The sequence below is a fragment of the Tenebrio molitor genome, chromosome 7, assembly GCF_963966145.1.
Source record: "Tenebrio molitor chromosome 7, icTenMoli1.1, whole genome shotgun sequence".
Lineage (NCBI taxonomy): Eukaryota > Metazoa > Arthropoda > Insecta > Coleoptera > Tenebrionidae > Tenebrio > Tenebrio molitor.
This window is the reverse complement of record NC_091052.1, coordinates 6,315,580-6,334,642: the sequence shown is the minus strand read 5'-3', so window position 1 is coordinate 6,334,642 and position 19,063 is coordinate 6,315,580. Positions and strand designations below refer to the sequence as shown.

The 19,063-nt window shown below is 34.4% G+C and overlaps 3 protein-coding genes across 5 annotated transcripts; 1 reads left to right on the top strand and 2 right to left on the bottom strand.

Annotated features, from left to right (window-relative positions):
- Positions 1-114: 114 nt before the first annotated feature.
- Positions 115-2,180, bottom strand: LOC138134611 (solute carrier family 22 member 1-like). 3 transcript variants are annotated; one of them, XM_069052969.1, is made up of 8 exons: positions 1,824-2,180; positions 1,514-1,772; positions 1,297-1,465; positions 1,107-1,242; positions 1,002-1,050; positions 745-950; positions 373-695; positions 115-314 (listed from the first exon to the last, which is right to left on the bottom strand). In XM_069052969.1, the coding sequence occupies exons 1-8, from the start codon at positions 2,097-2,099 to the stop codon at positions 218-220; spliced, it is 1,515 nt and encodes a 504-aa protein (XP_068909070.1). In that variant the 5' UTR covers positions 2,100-2,180; the 3' UTR covers positions 115-217. The 3 variants fall into 3 exon arrangements, with proteins under 3 accessions (XP_068909070.1, XP_068909069.1, XP_068909071.1); XM_069052968.1 differs by having other exon boundaries at positions 745-1,050; XM_069052970.1 differs by lacking the exons at positions 115-314; positions 373-695 and having other exon boundaries at positions 898-950; positions 1,002-1,063.
- Positions 2,181-2,312: 132 nt separating this feature from the next.
- On the bottom strand, positions 2,313-11,952 carry LOC138134606 (solute carrier family 22 member 1-like). Its single transcript, XM_069052959.1, has 9 exons — positions 11,591-11,952; positions 4,921-5,336; positions 4,607-4,865; positions 4,388-4,556; positions 4,200-4,338; positions 3,836-4,141; positions 3,470-3,786; positions 3,292-3,419; positions 2,313-2,880 (listed from the first exon to the last, which is right to left on the bottom strand). Exons 2-9 carry the CDS (start codon positions 5,209-5,211, stop codon positions 2,414-2,416), a joined length of 2,076 nt encoding a protein of 691 aa, XP_068909060.1. The 5' UTR covers positions 5,212-5,336; positions 11,591-11,952; the 3' UTR covers positions 2,313-2,413.
- A 396-nt stretch (positions 11,953-12,348) lies between these two features.
- LOC138134610 (organic cation transporter protein) lies at positions 12,349-19,052 on the top strand. The gene is made up of 4 exons (XM_069052967.1): positions 12,349-12,632; positions 16,991-17,102; positions 17,160-17,605; positions 17,865-19,052. Exons 1-4 carry the CDS (start codon positions 12,590-12,592, stop codon positions 18,923-18,925), a joined length of 1,662 nt encoding a protein of 553 aa, XP_068909068.1. The 5' UTR covers positions 12,349-12,589; the 3' UTR covers positions 18,926-19,052.
- Positions 19,053-19,063: the final 11 nt, after the last annotated feature.

The window sequence follows — 19,063 nt, the reverse complement described above, 5'->3', positions numbered from 1 at the left end:
TTAAAATTCGATTCCATAACTAAAGATGTCACCATCGTACAAAATTAAACAGAAAGCAGTGGCGTAACAAGAAGGGGTATTTACCAGTTACAAACTTATTTTATATCACCAGAATCACTGAAACCCACAATTTATTGACTTTATTATTCATATTTGACAAGTTATTATCATCGGTAAATTATTTCACAAAGGTGCATGTTTAAATTTGCCCTTGAAATTATTCTGTATCATTTAAATTCACAGATTTGACTTCCATTTCATGTGGAGTAACTTGTCGGTCATGAATAGTGACAAATCTACGTGGTTTGTAGAACCTACAATAAAATGAAGACAAAAAATAAATAAATAATCAATTTTGGCGTTAATAATTACTTCTCAAAATTTATAATATCCTCTAAGATATCGGGTAATTCCCGATCGTGTACGTTCCACAGCCAAAAGCAAGAGTATGTTTCGAAGAGTGGACTAATAACTATTAGGACTGTGACAATTCCCCAGAGAATACTTCTGTGAGAGTAAGTAAATATTACGGTTAATATGACACATCCAAAATAATACACTGCCCAGCAGAAACCTAAACTCTGTGCTCTTAGATCGGTTGAGAACATTCGAGGTGTTAAATTGGCCAGAGTTCCGTGAGAGAGAAAAAGAAAAAAAGAACTGGTCAGCTTCAGTACAAACCCACTTATATTGTTCTAAAATTTTATTTTAGTGGAGGTGTAAATACTTTTTGAACTTACCTACAGTTTCACGTAAATGAACGTCTAGCAAGAAAATCCCCAGAATAGAACAACATTTTAAAAAATTAAACATTCCTATTATTATTTTATGATTAATGAAATGACACAAAATGGTAGAAATAATAACTCCAAGAACACCACCTAAGGCAAAACAGTACAAGTTTTCAAAGTCGTCATAGAGGTAAATAAGAAGAATCTCGCTTGCAAACCCTTCAAAAAACCAAAGACACGTCAAAGCAAAGCAGATATTTCGTATTTTACAAGATTTCAAAAAAAGGTGGCATAAATGCACTGGTGGAATTTCGTTTTCCTGAAATATCGTACTACAAACTACATATTAAAGCGAGAATCTACTTATAAGCATACAATTATCTGGACTGGTCGAATTCTAATATCAGATGGGATGTGTTTTTTATTGAAACGAGCAATTTTACGGACAGCTCCCTCAGCTTTATCAAAATCAGCAAATAGAAGGATGTAGTGTGGAGAATCTTTAAAATATCTAATAAAGAGAAAATTTTTATATCTTCATGAAATCAGTGTAATTGATATTTACAGTAGCGGCACTAAAAATATCAGTGGAAGTACGGAAATAACTGCTATGACTGTCTCGATGTCATTAAACATCTTATAAAAAAACTGTGATACTGCCAAGCTAATTGGAAGAGGTAAGAAAGTGAGTCCCAAGACGAAAGTCCTCCACTTATTTCCAACAGCTTCACAAACTACAAAAAATTACGAATTATCGAGAACACGTTGTAGGTGGAACCTACCTGCGACTCTAGCAATCAGGTAGATGGATGCAGAACACAGTCCCTGCATCGTTGCAAAAAACAACATGGTAAAATAATTAGTGATGCTGATCAAAAACACTCCCAGTATGCACTGCAGCGGTATACAAATCATCGCGACAATTTTTTTTCCAAATCTATCTGCACACCACCCGGACATCACATAACCAAACATCAGACCTATACAAAAACAATTTCTGACCCACATGCCCGAATGCTCCTTTTCGCAAACCAGCTTGAACTATACAAAAATTTAAATCGTTTCAAGTGGCAGAGCGTAAGCCCCCGTCACCTTCTCCGTGAAAGTGGTGACGTCGTGCTGTTTCCAAAATACGAAATTTTCACATTTGCTGCCGTTTGCGTTCAGACACTGACTGCCGCTGTTGTCGGCACACGTATAGTTGACAAAATGTGGAGTTGCGGCTTTCGACGAATATATATCGAGTCCGTGGATGAGTATCACCATAAAGGATACGATGGTGATGCATATTTGCCATCTTCCACACCCTCCTCCCACAACTGTTACTAGTTCTTCGGGTGGAGAACCCTGGCTGACTGGAATTATCATCGACTGTGCAACGGTACTATCAACTCGATTGTCATAAAATGACAACTTTTTGACGCTTCCTACCTAGATACTAATGTCAGTTTGTAGATAAACACTTCTATCCAAAACAATTTAGCAATTTTTTTTTTTGTTTATTCTTTTCCACTTCTTATCCAGTAATTTATTTAGACCGTTGCGAATAATTGTTATATCAGTAGTCATTAACTTGTCGACTTATTAATTAATACAATAGTTATTTATTTTCCGTCATCAATAAGTAACAAAAAACTGATAATCTACATAATAAAATTTCATCGCGTACGTTATTTAACATGCTATTTTGTACTTAACACGATTGGGGAACTCATCCTTCTGTCTTTAAATTTAACATGCTCACTCCTTTGCTTTCGAGGTCCTACAGTGGCAACTAATCTAGTGCTGAGTCCATCGGCGTCTTGCTTGTAGTGCTCTATCAGTTCTTGCACAGTGTAAAAATATTTTTCATTGTCAATTGTCCATTTACGGTTTTCCATCTGGATTCTATAGTTTTCCACGTTATCGTCAAAAGAAAGGCACAAAGTAAAATCTCCAGGAAAAGTTCGTGAGTTTCTAACGAGAAAATATCCGTTTGGTTTCGACAACAGTAGCTCTTTGCATTGCTGTGGCGAAATGTCACCGAAAAACCAGACTTCATTTCTTAAATTCCTATTCGCCGAAGCAATCATGGTTTGTGTCGATGAGGTCGCTTCAAGGTGAGGTTGCCATACTCGAGAAGTCATGTCTAACAAAGTTTGACGTAGCTCTGAAATTCCACTTGGTAAATTTTCAGTGCTCACCACATGGAAACCACGATCAGATTTTTGACAGAGTATCGTATACTTAATTTCAACATTTTAAAATAAATAGAGTGTTCTCAGAACAATCACGAAGCGCTTCAAGCTACATAAAATTTCTACTTACGATAACCTAAGTACATATCTGACATCAGTTAACAATTGTTAACAGTGTTGTTAACAATTACCATCTGGATTTGACTTACGAGCTGTTTTATATGCACAAATATTAATAACCGTCGCGATTTATTTCTTTCAAAATAATTAAAAATCTTGAAAGACAAACGTGTTCGATTGCATTTTAATTTTCACAAGATAGTTTTATTTCTGTCAGTATTACAACAGAATTCTACACAAATTACGTCAATTCTGTCACTTACGTCTACTTGGTGGAGGCGGTTTTTTTTTTACTCGCCAATCCGTTCTGTTCAATTCCATTACTTTAACTTCGATCTCATGTTGACTGGCCCGATCAAATATATTAAGATATCTAGTGGGTTTGTAGTATCTGAAAAATCCGCTTCGAAAAAAATTCTCTAATAAAATGTTTCTCTTTACGTCTTGAAGTTTTCACAGTCTTGTAAATAGTCAGGTAGTTCGCGATTGTGAACTTCCCAAAACCAAAAGGACGCAAGTGTTTCCAGAGTTGCCGCAACAACTAACATGACACCAATCTGCCAAAACTCTTTAGGTGAACTGTGAAGCATCAACGACGCAATCATGTATCCCACGTGGAACACGCTTAGGCACAAACCGAAGCAAAAATTTCTCATTTCAGTTGGAAACATCCGTGGAGTTAAATTGTCGAGTGCTGTGAATGAAATCCAGATCAAAACTCCGCTTAACATTTCTAAAGCTATAAAACCGGGATTGTTCTAAAAAGGATAAATTCGTAAACTTTCACGCATTGAATCTGAAAAATACTTTGGAGTTGTGCAAGACGTCGAACAAATGAAGTCCACCGATGAAGATAGACTTTAGAAACCCAAAAATACCGATTACGACTCTGTGCTGGATTCGGTAACAAAGAACGATCCCAATCAAACATCCTACCAAAGCACAAAAGCCGTACAAATAGATGTGAGCGAAACCGCTGTAGACGTGGTTCATTAAGACACCAACGCACACTCCTTCTGCAAACCAGCAGCACAATAAGGCCAAATAGGGGTATCTTGTTGTCGATGGTTTCCAAACGTCGGAAAAGCAACTAGGCTTAGGTACTTTGTTATCCTAAAATAGAATACTAAAGAGTATGTAAATAATGCAAGTTATTCCGCAAATAATATACTATTATTATCTGCACCGGTCGTATTTTAGCATTAGGAGACATGGGGTGTTTGTTGATTTCTGCAATGTGGCGAAGAGTATCTTCTCCTTTTGAGATATCCGTCATTAAAAAGATATAGTTTGGTGAATCTTTGTAGTACCTAGAAACAAGAATAAATTATTTGTTCGACAAAACGCCCATTTTGTCACAATAAAGGTATCAAGAGTATTAATGGTACAACAGAAACTGCGGCTATGACTCCAGCGATGTCCGTGAAGATGTTGTAAAAAAATGGAAATACCATGAGAACAACCGGGAAAGTCAACATCGTGGCACCTAGAGCCAGCGTTCTCCACTTATTCCCGACGGCATCGCACACTTAAAAAAACATCAAATGTTTTTCTTCTTCTTTAAATTGTTAAACTGACCTGCGGTTTTAGGAAACACGTAGAGGAACGTACAGCAAAAGCCGTGAATTATTAGAAAAAATATCACGACTGCAAACTCTTTCATGCTGATTGTTAGCAGTCCCGTGAGACACTGCAACGCCAAAAACACCATCGACGAAATTTTCAAGCCAAACTTGTCGGCACATCCTCCGGTCAAACCATAACCGAGTATCAAACCGATCCGGTAAGCGTTCTCGAGCCACACCACGTACCATTCTTTGTCACAGATGAGCTCCAACTGCAAAAAAGTTGTCAGTGCGTCAGTGTTGAGCACTTTCTGACAACAACTATACCTTTTCCGCAAAAGTGGTTACCGGGTGTTGTTTATAAAATATGAACTCGGTGCAAACACTCCCGTTTGCGGTGAAGCATCGACTGCCGTTGCCGTTTTTGCAGGTGTAGTTGAGAAAAGTTGCTGTGGATGTTCGTAAGGAGTAGACGTCAAAGGCGTGGAGAAATTCTGCGGTGCATGCTGCGGCAATGATGCAGAGTTGCCACAAGCCGCACCCGCCTGCAATGCCCGATAGAAGTTCTTCGGGTGGGTATGATACCGAGAGCAACACCTCACTACGGGTAAATTCCATTTTTTGGGAGAGTTTTTTTCTAGTTATTTAGACAGTGACAATTTGATGCAATTGCGCCACACTACCTAGATTCAACTCGCAATCAAACCGGACTCGCAATTTTCATTGTTTCAGTTCTCCCAGTGCTTGTCAAAAAAAGAAAAAATAAAAAAAAAATCCCGACAAATGATTGATAAGAAAAAAATATGCAGGAGCAAATCAGAAAATACAAATGAGTTTAGTGGTATTCATTTATTATTATTGTGTAGGAATCAAAGAAATTTTGAATCAAAGACTTCAATAACAAAGATATAAATAAAGAAAAAAGAAAAATACATAAATAGTTAGGGGGAGATTCACGAAACTTTGCAAATCGTTAACGAAATGGCAAATACAATCCTTCAACAATGTCGGTTGTCATGGTTTTGAATTTGCAACGCCTTATCGAGCCTTACTCTGATCGCTTTAGTAAATAATGTATCGAGTGATCAAATTAATTTGTAATGGAGTTATCCATGAATCCGAAATCGTATGTCGTTTCTTGAACAAAAAACACAGCTTAAAACACAGGTTAGATCTGAGCATATCAATCGAAAAGACATACGTATTCAAATCCATGGATGACTCGATTACAAATTAATTTCATCGCTCTTTATAAAGTCCATTCAAAAATTAAAAAACCACAACCTGTTGCTTTAGGTTGGTAAAATTTAAAAAACCCTAGGTAGATATTTTTTCCTACTATGTTGGTCACTATAAATTATGACATTTATTTGAATCAAAATAAAATTCTATTGCTTTGAATTCCGTTCATATTGTTTTATTAGCAGCAACAATGCCCAGAAAAACAAGATATTTAATAAACACTTAACCTCAAAATTACAATTCTCACAAAATTTTACACTAAACAGCGTTGCCGATAGTAATTTTCGAGGAAAATGCGACATTCGAATTAAAGCCTTCAGTAACAAATATTTAAATAAATCATAATTTTATTCCATTTTTTGACTGTAGCTGATTATTTTAAAACAATATGGAAATTTGGCCATTTACAACTTAAGTTGAACTATCTGGAAATGAAGTGCTATTGTGAATCAAGAACAAAGCAAGTTTAAGTTACTAACTTGTGGTGCACCAATAATAACTTGTAGTCAATTATCGATTTGATCTTTTTTATTATCCCGCTATTTATGTTTAATCTGTTAAATAAAGTACTGATTATAGATGTACACATGATGTTCACTGGAGTTTCAAGGATCTAAATCTAAGTTGTGCGTGTCGAATATTGAGAGAATTATTTATTTGGAAAACGATCGATAAGTCTACAAAGACACAAACACACTAATTAATAATATTTGAAATTTGTTGAACTTTTCTGTAATTATTTCGAAACGATTCTGTGCTTTGTTAACGCAGTATTTTTATAAATAGAGATTATCATGCTAATTTAAGTGCGCCAGGAAAGACCCCTTCCAATTTTTCCATTATATTATATTTAAATTTACGAAACGGCGTAAAAAGATCGAGAGATACAAATAAAAAAGTAGAGATGTGAGAGATACGTGTCGAAATAATAAAGAATGTAAAACTGTCGGATAAGATGGAAACGGTGTGAAATGCATACTGTTGGTGGAAAATTCAGAGATAATGAAAGAAGATTGTGTGAAACGCCAGAATTGTTATGCAAATTTTGAATATTTTCATGAATAAATGCACTAAATTGTTTGAAAATTAAATGCATCAAATACCTAGTATCAACGAAAAATATTTTCTTTTTTTGTCAAATACGAAACAATACAACAGATATGAATAAAATAGTAGGTATTAAAATATTTACAAACCAAAACAAACAAAATGTATATCATTTAATACAGCTATGAGTTTTAGTTTAGTTATAAAAATGACTTTCATTATGTAAATTATTACAAGATATTTCAGAGGAATGGATTCTCCGAGGAGTGGAATAATTATCATCATAAGACACACTTTCGTAACTGTTAGGGACCTCTCGTATTTTGTTTGACAATAACAATAAATAGTATTTGATAAATATTATTTGAATTGCAGCAGAACCGTGGTGGACGGCCAATAGTAAAGCTAGAGTAGGCTTCGAGGATTGTCATTGCGTTACATATCTTACATAATTATACATATCGTTATCTATTACTCGTTATTACTTGTTATTAGTACCCGTAATTCAGCTTGAATGCCGAATCAGTGATGGGAACGGATAATAATGTCTGTTCTCTCTAGAATGTTTATTATTATTACAGATCCATCGGATCGATCCGTATGCCTTATGCCAATAAAAACTACATTTTCACCTAATCAGAACAATTTCATGGTTTGTGTGTTAGTAATTTAGCAATGAACTAATTGTAACAGGTGGCTTTGATTTAATAAATTTAAAACTTATCAAGAAGAGGCATCGGGTGTCAAAGTTGGCGTTGAAGAGTCGATTGTGAACGCACTACCGATTACAGATTACGGATGAGCTCTTAAACCGTTGTTTGTGTTTTTACTCGAGTAGTGCGTTCGCAATTGTTTCTTCAACGCCAACTTTGACCGAAAATTTAAATGAACACCCGATAGATGTAATTCAGGTTTATTTTGAAAATCAAAAGAATTCTTGTGTTGCATTGCAAGCGTATCGAGAAAGTTACCCTGACCTATTAGACAAAATTTGCGCAAAAGAGGTGATTTGCAGTTGCCAGATCTAAACTCGTTCGACTCTTTTATGGGGTTACTTAAAAGATAAAGTTTACAAGTTTACCGGAAATTCTTTTAAGATATAAATGATAATTATTCGAATCTTGACTGCATGTCATGCAACAATGAAAGTTAGAAGAACCACAATGTCCATTGGAAATCATGGATGTCAGTTTAAACATTTAAGAAATTAATACATTTTGATTGACAACAGCAATATTGTTATTTTTTTAATTTTTTTTTTACAATTTGATTTTGTATGAATGAGTTAAAGCAATACCCATAGGTAAGTCATTCAAATCTAAATAATATTCACAATTTAATTTACACAGCAATGTCGCATTGATAGTGTGACATAAAAATTAAACGATTTCTTACATTTCCATTTTTTTTTTTAAACAGAGTGACTAAAAATATAACTCTTTGGAATTTGATAAGAAAAAATATAATCATGCAATAAAAAAAAAAACTATGTTTTAATCATGTGAAAATATAGTATGTACATATTTAATAAACTAATTTCTATTGACATCGATCGTCTGTAACAAACGTTCTAAAGACTGGGGCGGATTTTGTCATCCACCTGTATATTAAAATTATTAACATGCTTGTATGTCAACTGTCTGTGACTTCCATCTAATCTTAATCAATTGTGATGTTTGATAAAACGAAGGTATTTTATCGATCTTTTCTTGTATGTACAGTTGCGGTCGTTGAAAACTCAGACACTTTTGACAACGCCAAACTTTTAGCTTTGTAAATGGTATTGAAAGTGACGTTTCTCAAAACGTCACTCAAACATTATCCACATTAATTTCTCTCGCAAAGGCTCTTATACTCACACCGTCTCTCAGTCAAACACATTTTTGCAAATCAGATAATTGCGGAATTTCAAAAGTTACGCGCGATTCTGACCTAATATGTCAAATACTGACACTGACTTGATAATCCTTGATGAAAATCCTGTTTACGCTAATCAAATTTCGGAATTTATACAGAGTGTTTAAATCTTTCCTGTCTGAGATTTCAACGGCCGCAACTGTACTTGTACATACAAGGATGTCTATTATAATATGCACTTTTATCCACTTGTTATTTAGACAAAAATAAGTGGCGCCGTTTATTATCTTTTCTGCAGTAAACTGGTTCTAACTAATAAGTGTAAAATGTTAACTACTTTATACTCTGTTCAACAGGGACCCTAATTTGAACGTAACTTGGTTAGAAATGTTGATTCAACCCAATTTAGAGAGTTTATAATTCAATAAATTCGCCATTACTTGCTTAACAGGCTTACAAATATTGTTAATTTTATTTAGTGTTTCATTTTTAAATATTTACTCAACATCCTAATTTACTTTCTGCAAAGTTAGATACTACCTATGTACTTAGTTACACCTTGTTTCTACTAATTCTATGATTATTATTATTTTTTTCTTAATTAATCTGAATTAAAAAGAAAAATTTTAAGTGACCTAGTGAAATTTTGGTTTTTGAATGGAGTAGGTACTCACTAGGTACTATCAAACAAAAAATAAATATATTACAGCATTTCCAACACTTATTGATAACTGTCAATAAAATGTTTAATGAAATTTTCAAATTGATTATCTTATTTTTTCTGGGTAATATGATATTTGCTAGTTCTTAGGATTCTGCGTGTGGTCGTACTCGGACCAATTGTACACCACAGATGTGATACTATAATAAACTGCCACAGAGGGTGCATAACGACTGGCAGTGCACATTTGAGGCACAAATGCATTTTTAAACCCAAAAAAAAAACATCTGTATCTAATTTATTGTCTCTCTTACCGTTACTAATAATTCAAGGGAAAACAAATTCGAAACGGTGAATAATTAAGTAATAATAAGCGTGACATCTCATATACCGCAAAAACAAATCAACAATGTACAATGTTATTAAAGAGATTACTTCAACTTCCTTTAAAATGGTCATGTGATAAGAAGCTTGTTTCCGAATTTAACAATAATTCAAGGTCTGTGGCTACTTAAAAATTTAAAATAAAAATACAAAATGAAAAATTTTATTTTTTATATCTTGTTGAATGCATCTATTTCTCTTCCACTCTTTGTGTGCTCGAATACAAACACATTTATCTGTCCAAATTTTAATAGATAGTAGTTAACTGTAAACACTCAAAAGATGAAAAAAACATCATCCACTTCAGGCGCATATTCTATGATTTAAATTTGAAAATTACGCCGACAACTTTTTTGCACTAGCTCGAACAGCGTTTATAAACAGGCTCTGTCTAGGCTTACAATAATTATTACAAATTATATAAATAATGACCAGTTTTTATCGTCTTAGTCACTTACACTGGATGCAAAGTCAGCCAAGTTTTAAGCTTCGCCGAAATTTGTTCGATCTATTATTTTCATTGTTTACGCTATGTTATGCGAAACATTTGAAAATTCAAAATAAAATATTTATGTAAATAAAAAAAAAGATTATTTTATTTTTATGTAAATTGGCAAAATAATCACGTGTGTCTCTTGCACACTACCAGTTACATACGGGTTTGTGTAGCCCTGTCCTGGGTATATGAACACATTTGATGATTTTTATTGACGTTTATAACTTTCTAAGTTGGTTAAAAATAGTGTCAGTTTGTAGAAGTTCATGTTTGTGTACGGGATGTGAGTTATGGCCGGATAAGTTTGCGTATGACTTTTACCAATTATCAAAACATAACAGTTGTGTGCGTACTGTGCTGTTGCACATTAAAAAGCAAAAAGTGCAGTTTGCAACAGAAAACCACAGAAGTTATCCGGTTTTAATAAGAATAACAGACAAAGAATAGAACTGGCTTTGTGTCCACCAAGCAAAACAATTAATTAACACGTTGTAGGTTTAGTAAGGTTCATACTTATTGCGTTATAATTTCGTAAAACTACAATACATCTCTTTGACCTCCAACTGTATATTTATTATATCTCAGCAACATATTATTTAGTTTGTGGTCGTGTTTCATTTCTGTGAGTTTTGCAGACCATGAGATTGCGTTCTCGTTCGTTCAGGCAGGTTGTACGAAAAACATCTAATTTTTATGCATTTAACAGAGTTAAATTGAAAATTTTTTACAGCAAAACTTTCAGTTTTGTACAAACAATTGTTCCATTTTACTTTCACTTTTGTAGTAGTACTGCAATTTAATAAAATGTAAAAGAGAAACTCGTCTAGTAGAAAAATCTGTTGATTTTAACACAATTTGTAGGTACTTTCTTATTATTGCACTAATCTTGCAGCACTAACCGTTAATAAATATTCATATGTACCTACTCTGACGGTGGATATTGATAAATTGATAAAATGAAAAGCAAATTCAGATGTTTTCGATTTCTGATAAGTAAAATAATACACAATTTGTTATGACAAACTATGCGTTAAAATAATTGTAGGTACACAGTAATACGCAAAAAGGCTAGGTACGCAATTTTCCAGCAAGTTGAAGCTACCTTAGCAGCAGAGATGTTTGTGATATCGATCTGCAATATCAGATAGTTAATAATAAATTTTCGTTCCATCAAGGCCAGGTTAAAACAATCGAATTTACGTAACTGGTATGAAAGCGTGGCAGTTCGATTTGCAAATAAAATTCTCATACACGTTGGCGTTGTTTCATGCTACTGATACGATTTTTCTCTGATAATAGAATGTGCTTACCGGTCTTCCGTGATTCGAAGCCAAAACAAATTCTGATATATATTTACTTGTGTCTTTGTATACAAATCGCCGAAGGTAGTATTTAAATCAAATTAATTCTCATTGAACAACACTCATTATAATACCAAATGAATCATGGATGCACTTGTACAACGTGACTTTTCTGGCAAGATCGGTGAACGGAAAATTACTATGAAGCATGTTAACTTTAACAATCAATCGGACAGGAAACACATATTTTCTTTTATTTTTATTAATGATGGCTGGGGACACGTAAAATGTTATTGTCTTTGCATTAACATGTCCATTTAAACTTCTGCTATTTGCCTAAACAGTGGAATTTGCTAGACGAAGGTAAAAAAACTGCCATGTTTATTGTTAAATGTTTTAAAAAGGCACGTGAACGTGTAGTGTCCAATTTGGAGTGTATTATTATTATTTACTTTAAGCTTTTCATTTAATTATCGCCTAAAAATAAATGTTGTAATGTCTTGGATACAAGGATACAAATAATGTCAGTGGACTGGAACCACACTAATTTTCACAAGTGAAATATACACAGTGTATTTACGTTGAAATTTGTGCAAAAACGGTATTGTATACAGTATTGATTGTGCAAATGTCAGCTCTGTATGTTTAATGTTTAAATGATATAAATCGACAAGTTACAAAACAGATAAGTGGATTTAGGTAGTGTTGCGATCTGCGATAACGCGACACAGGCGAGGGGAGGATAAGTTGGGATTATTTTGGAGGTGGCACCGTTTTCAGAAAAACCCACGTGTTTTGGACCCCTACACGTGACAAGCCGATCAGTTTTTCCAGCCACATTTGGTGTTCGCGTTATCTTGTTGTTTGAGGAGCGCAGTCGCTTGGAACACATGAAATGTAAAAGAGTAAAAGTTGAGTGGTGCGTGGAGACTGTGTAAAGGACCTTTATTCTTGTTTTCTTTGTTTCTTGAGAAGTGTCGGCGGGATTTTTTTTAAATTTCGAGCAAGATGGATGGCGCCTACGATTTGGACACCATGATGGGATATCTTGGTAAGTTTTAATGTGACACTAACGGAACTATGTCAATGAAAATAATGCAACTGCAGCACAAATCTCTCCAAGTAACAACGGTGCAATTTGTATTTGTCGCCGACTTGAATGACTTCTCTTTGAAATTGAAAATTTTAATTATTTAAAATAGCCAACATATAAATGTCACGTGTAACAAGACTTACAATTTTGATAAAAATTGAGCAAAAGTCAATGTGCAATTTACAGTTATCTTTAGGTCAGTGACACAAATTTGCTGCAAATGATGGCAAATGCAGGATTATAGCACAGTTTAAAAGTACACAGACGGACATAAAATTACTCGATATTATACAGCGTGTAACAGAAATAAGTACATTAATTTTAACTGGTAATAACTCATAAAGAGTAACAACTTTTCTAAATAGTTTTTTTTTTCGTAAACGTTCTCGTTAATGAGTTAAAATTGTTTAAAATTTTCCAAAAATTTCGTTACCCGCCACTGGAGACCAGAAGTGACTATAAATGTGACGACCGTTTCTAAGCATTTTTACAAACTCAAAATACTGTCCATTATCAGAACCTGTGCTTTGAAGGTTTACACAAACGCCTCGTTAATTTATGGGGGGGAAAATGCTAAACAAAATTGCCGATTTGGAAAAAATGGTACATAGAAAAATTGTTCATCATGACGAGTTCTGTTACTGGTTAAAATATTAATGTACGGTCGGTGGACAAATAAAACTGGGACACTTAAAATTTAATCTATGTAAATCAGACCATTGAATTGTCAATATATTTGTCACTATCTATAGAATATGTCATACGAAAGTTAACCTATTTGTGACAAAGCCGTATTTAAACGATGCAAATTTGTAAATTTTGACTTATGTGATTGTCATTTTTGTCCCAGTTTTATTTGTCCATCGACTGTACATACTTATTTCTGTTACACCCTGTATAATCTTTATCTAAAAAATTCAGACAGTGGCAGAAACTGCAGCAACTCATTTTTCTGCCATTTTTGGACATCTGATTGTTGATTTATTTTACAATATCTATTACAAAATTTTACAAGCTGATATATTGGGGATATAAATTCATAATCTGTGTTGAACTAATAAAGCACACAAATTTCGTTTTTTTTTATATCCTTCAGACTTTATTACGTTTTGGATGGAGACATATTTTTTTCATTTTAATGATCACAATAATACCGGTATTAAATCTTTGTTGATTACACTAAATTGCTAAAATACAATAGTGTCATTTTTCTCGGTCGACTTAACGACATTGTTTGCTATCTATGAACTGTAACAGTTTTACTGTTGATTCGTCCTCAATTTTGGATGTTAAGCAACAAAATCAAAAATAAATGTTTGCACACTTCAATGGTGTATTAGCTAATTAGTTTTTGATATAAATCAAGTTGTTGCGAATGGTAAATAACTTTTGATTTATGACAGGAACGGTAAATCAATTAGGTAAATGATTTGGCAAAGTGCAACTTTTGGCAACAAAATTTCTGCCGAATAAGATTTTAAAAGATCGACAGCTTGGTGCAAAATAATTTAATAAATATAATTAGAACAAAAAGGATTGATTTGACACAGTTACTAAAATTAAATTTAAATATAATAGTAAATATGTCAGAGATAAAATAATTACCACAAAATAATGTGAATGACCGTCACACTTGGCAATTCTATTGTTTGGGCGCAATGTGCAACTCTTAAAATAACGCTGCATTTTAATTTTACTTCGAATTGTTCCGTGAATTTGATAAAAGTTTTTATCGGCGGAAGAATTGTACCTAGGATGAATAAAAAGTTGCGACTGCATTACGACGGATTTCGACAACAATAATAAACCGACGACGGTACCTACTGATTTCATCTTGTTCGCTAGAAAAATTTAATTGATTAATTTAAACTTTAATCCATCATATATCTCCAGACAGAAATACATAGATGATCTGTAACCTTTTGATCTCTATATTTCGAAATATAAATCAAATAAAACATGAACTTTATATTTACCTCGACGAGGAATCAATATTTATTTAAACATCCAACGTATATCGATAATCCATGTATGATACATTTTAATCTCGATAAGACCCATTTGCACCTATCTTTTTTTTTTGTTTTACTTAATTTAATACGACGATAACTAATTTAAAAAACACCTGACATGTACCTATCATTCTTGGTGATTAGATTAAAAAAAAAAGTCATTCAACCCATTTATTCTAAGGCTTCATGCTAAAAATAAGAAGTAAATACAAATTAAAGACGAAGTAAATGAAACTGTACGAATTTAATGCAGTTCTTATCAACTATGATTTAAGTATTTATTTCCTATACTCTTAACTACTTTTACATATCAGAATGTACCTAGTCGTACGTACTTCATCCTTGTCCACATTTACAGAGGTCAGTTGCTGATAATGAGAATTTAATGAAGGGCGTGCGGATTAACTTAGCAACAGAATACATATTATTCTAAATAAAATGATATAATTCATGAAGGCAATAGAGAGGTTAACAATATTTAAATTATGGCGACTTGATTGACAAATGCAATTTTTTGAAGGATGAAGTAGCGCATGAGAATACTTTCAATTTAAAGGACATCACAGCTTAGTGGGCTGAAGTGAAATGAACTATTGAAAATACTAATGTTCAATATCAGTTTGACCCAGAAGACAAAGTAAGTTCATTTCCGGCTAGACTGAATTAACATCGATTACCATATAAAAAGACTCTATTTGTTGAAAACTTATTCTCGTTAAAAACACTATTTCATGTTAATATTCGAACAAGTAAAAAATGAAATGCAAATACATAAAACAAATATGTTGCTCATATATTATGTATATTAAACGTTAGAGATATTACCACAAAATAAATTGTGTTGAGAAATATTATTGCATCAGTGGTCACATAACTTGTTTTTGACATTAAAAAAAATAATCATTCTGTAAATCGTCTTTATCGATTGATAAAAGAATTAAATAGGAATACAAAAGCTACGTATCACTATTTATTTTATTGCGAGAAACGAGAAAGTGCAAAAATATATTTCCAACAATAAAGAAATAAATGGAGATTAATTTCTTAATATGTGATATAGGAAATAATCTGATCTTTTATAATACAATCAGATATATTCGGGCCTAGTGCAATAGATGTTTTTTAACTAGATAAGAATCAAGTTAAGTTATGAAATGCCGGAAACTCTGTCTAAAAATATATACAATCTCACTTTAAATCTTTATACCTGGAGAGGACGAAACCTCAGTTTTTTGCTGTATTGTAATTCGTACAAATTAAATCTACCGGGCCGGTCATTTTAAAATAGAACAGGTTAAGGTTAAGAAAAACTGACCTGGGAGAGGACACCTTTCTAGCTCTCGTCTAAAGATTATTTACGACACCCTTCTCAAATGATTGATAAATATTTAACAAGAGTGTCGAAACAATTCATAAACTTGGCTAATAAATAAATTTTGAAATTTCAGACATTGTTAGACAAAATGGGAACGACCGATCCTGGGTACGAGATCGACCATTCTATTTTCGTAAAAAAGTCAATAAAACCTGAAAAAAAAACCGCTTTATTCTTTGCTTATAATAGCAAATGCAATAAAATTATATAAACTTTGACTTTAAAATTTAATGAAGTTTCGTGATCCAAACGGGCAGATGTGGAACGTAATATAAACTGTTCAATGTATAAATAGCATTTTAAAACAAACCAAAAATAGTTAGTACATGTCGTATCTTTAAATTATATTTTTCTGACTAGTTTAGAATTTTACGATTTGCGAAACAAACAATATTAACATCGTTAAAAATATAATCGTACATAAGAACATGTATTAAAATTTTCTCCACAGGTGTAATCAGAATCACCGATTTCTTTGACACCTATTTGCTACCCTTGCAGGCCTTTCAAATTAATTATATGAATTTTTCAATCACTTTACTTCTATTTAATTATTACTATGTCGCCAGTTAATTTTTAATGGGACGTGTTAATACTATTTTTACTATAATTGGTGCTAGGTAACCATTTGAAGGTCTTTTAAGAATAATAATGTGTTTTGTAATTAGTTATGTAAATTCTAAATATGTAGGTGCTCAAAATTTACATAAAACTGACAATGAGAAAGTAAAATTATCAGTTTTACAACTATGCAGTAATACTAATTAATTGAACATCATTTAGAAATATTAATTTTTGCTTAAAATATCGATTTAGAAAGACCTAGATATGATTGGCATTTTTTTAAGTTTCGCGTGGCACTTACGTATTTTGAAAAAAAAAATTGAAAATGGGACGTGTCATGCAAAAATTATTCTTTTTAATTGCAGGTGATTTTGGGAAGTACCAGATGTGGCAGTTCACATTGCACATTTTATCAGCTGTAACCGCTGGCCTTCACATGTTGTCTCTAGTAACCGTGGCTGCTGTACCCGAACATAGGTACCAATGCGCATCATTTTCATTATTAAAAATGTACTAATTAAACATCATCAACAGGTGCGAAATTCCAGACGTTGACGTCAACCACACAATGGCGAATCTGTCAGACTCGGATCTGTCCCTTTATCTTCCTAAACTACCAATTGGCGATTTCGACAGTTGCAGTCTCTTGAACACCACCACCAACGATTCCTACAGGTGCGACTCGTGGGTGTACGACGACACTTATTACCAAACGTCCAGAGCCATCGAATGGAGCTTCGTCTGCGACAACCGATGGATGGGGGCCGTGGCCCAGTCGATGTATATGTTTGGGGTATTCACCGGAGCGGTGACGCTCGGCAACATGGCCGACAGGTTTGGACGCAAGCCTGTATTTTGCTGGTCAGCTTTGCTGCAATTAGTTATCGGCGTTGCTGTCGCCTTTACTCCTGATTATTATTCGTTCCTGGCTTTGCGCTACTTGTACGGGATTTTTGGATCGGCTGGTAGTTATATACCAGGTTAGTTGGCGCTGCGAAATCAAACTGCAATCAAGAAACTTGAGCGAACACGCCACCATTCACTAAAACCCTGTCTGAGACTGCTCCAGTCGTTTCCAATACCTTTCCTGATCGAGGGAAAATTTTGGTACGAATTTTTTGGACGTACTGCTGTTGATTGAAATTTTTAAAGCAAGTTGGGGCAATTCACAGACAATTTTCTCGATTGTTAGTACAAAGACGAGCTGTTGGCCAACCTTGTATGTTACTTCTCTTCCAGGTTTCGTCCTTACGATGGAGTTGGTAGGTCCTAGCAAGCGCTCCATGTGCGGTGTAGCCTTCCAGGCAGCCTTCGCGTGTGGTATAATGCTCGTGGCCGGATGGGGTGCCTTGATCAAAGACCGCCAGCTCCTCCAGGTTGTCTACGGTCTTCACAGCTTGGTCTTGATCGGTCATTTCTGGTTAATGGACGAATCCCCGAGGTGGCTCTGGGCCAACGGGCGCGCACGCGAATCCGTCGAGATAGTAAAAAAGGCTTTAAAAATGAACGGTAGTCCCATAGACTTGGAAACAGCCGAATTCGTTTCTAAAGGCACTGCCGAAAGTCGAACGAAAACGGAAGACTCCGCGGGAATTCTAGACCTTTTCAAAACGCCAAATTTGCGCATGAAAACCTTGAACGTTTGCCTGAACTGGTTTGCCAATTCTCTTGTTTACTACGGCTTGTCCTTGAGCACGGGCAAATTAAGTGGTGACCCTTTCCTTATTTTATTCGTCATGGGCCTGGTCGAACTACCGAGTTACGTCTTGACCGTTTATCTGATGGACAGGATGGGCAGACGGTCCTTGACTGCCCTCAACATGATCCTAGGAGGAGTTTGCTGCATTATCGCTGCCAACTTGACAATGGGCAGCACCGAATCAACAGCTTGCGTCGTCGTTGGCAAATTTCTGATTGCCAGTTCCTTCGCCATCATTTATAATTATTCCGCGGAATTGTTTCCTACGGTTATTCGCAACTCCGCCTTGGGAATCGGGGCGATGTGTGCCAGGACTTCCGGAGCGTTGACACCGCTCATTACCCTTTTGGATTCTTTCGATCCGACTTTGCCTTCCATTATTTTCGCCGTCATAGCTATGATTTCTGGATTTTTGACGTTGTTCCTGCCGGAAACACTGAACAAACCTATGCCTCAGTCGATTCAGGATGGAGAGAATTTCGGGAAAGGGGACACGTTCTTCACTACATGCTGCAAAAAGGACAAAGATGAAGTAGAAGAAGTTGTGACGGTCAAACCGCCGACGTCTGAACAAATGGAACCTTTAGGAGTAAATAGGTGAAGTCGCTTAAACTTAATAGTTAGCAAAATGAGTAATAATTCTTACGAGTGGAATTGGATTGTGGATTAATTCATCTGTTGTCCACAACGTATTTATTGATCAAATAAATATTTTTATAGGACACCAAGCCGGGTAGTT

Coding starts and splice junctions, on each gene's coding strand:
- LOC138134611 (XM_069052968.1), bottom strand. CDS start 2,099: ATGATAATTCCAGTCAGCCAGGGTTCTCCACCCGAAGAACTAGTAACA. Junction 1,051..1,106: donor TTCGACCAGTCCAGATAATT/GTATGCTTATAA, acceptor ACGATATTTCAG/GAAAACGAAATTCCACCAGT. Junction 696..744: donor ACGTTCATTTACGTGAAACT/GTAGGTAAGTTC, acceptor ATAAAATTTTAG/AACAATATAAGTGGGTTTGT.
- LOC138134606 (XM_069052959.1), bottom strand. CDS start 5,211: ATGGAATTTACCCGTAGTGAGGTGTTGCTCTCGGTATCATACCCACCC. Junction 4,557..4,606: donor CGTGTTTCCTAAAACCGCAG/GTCAGTTTAACA, acceptor TGTTTTTTTAAG/TGTGCGATGCCGTCGGGAAT. Junction 2,881..3,291: donor ACCGCCTCCACCAAGTAGAC/GTAAGTGACAGA, acceptor GTGGAATTTCAG/AGCTACGTCAAACTTTGTTA.
- LOC138134610 (XM_069052967.1), top strand. CDS start 12,590: ATGGATGGCGCCTACGATTTGGACACCATGATGGGATATCTTG. Junction 12,633..16,990: donor CACCATGATGGGATATCTTG/GTAAGTTTTAAT, acceptor TTTTAATTGCAG/GTGATTTTGGGAAGTACCAG. Junction 17,606..17,864: donor GGCTGGTAGTTATATACCAG/GTTAGTTGGCGC, acceptor CTTCTCTTCCAG/GTTTCGTCCTTACGATGGAG.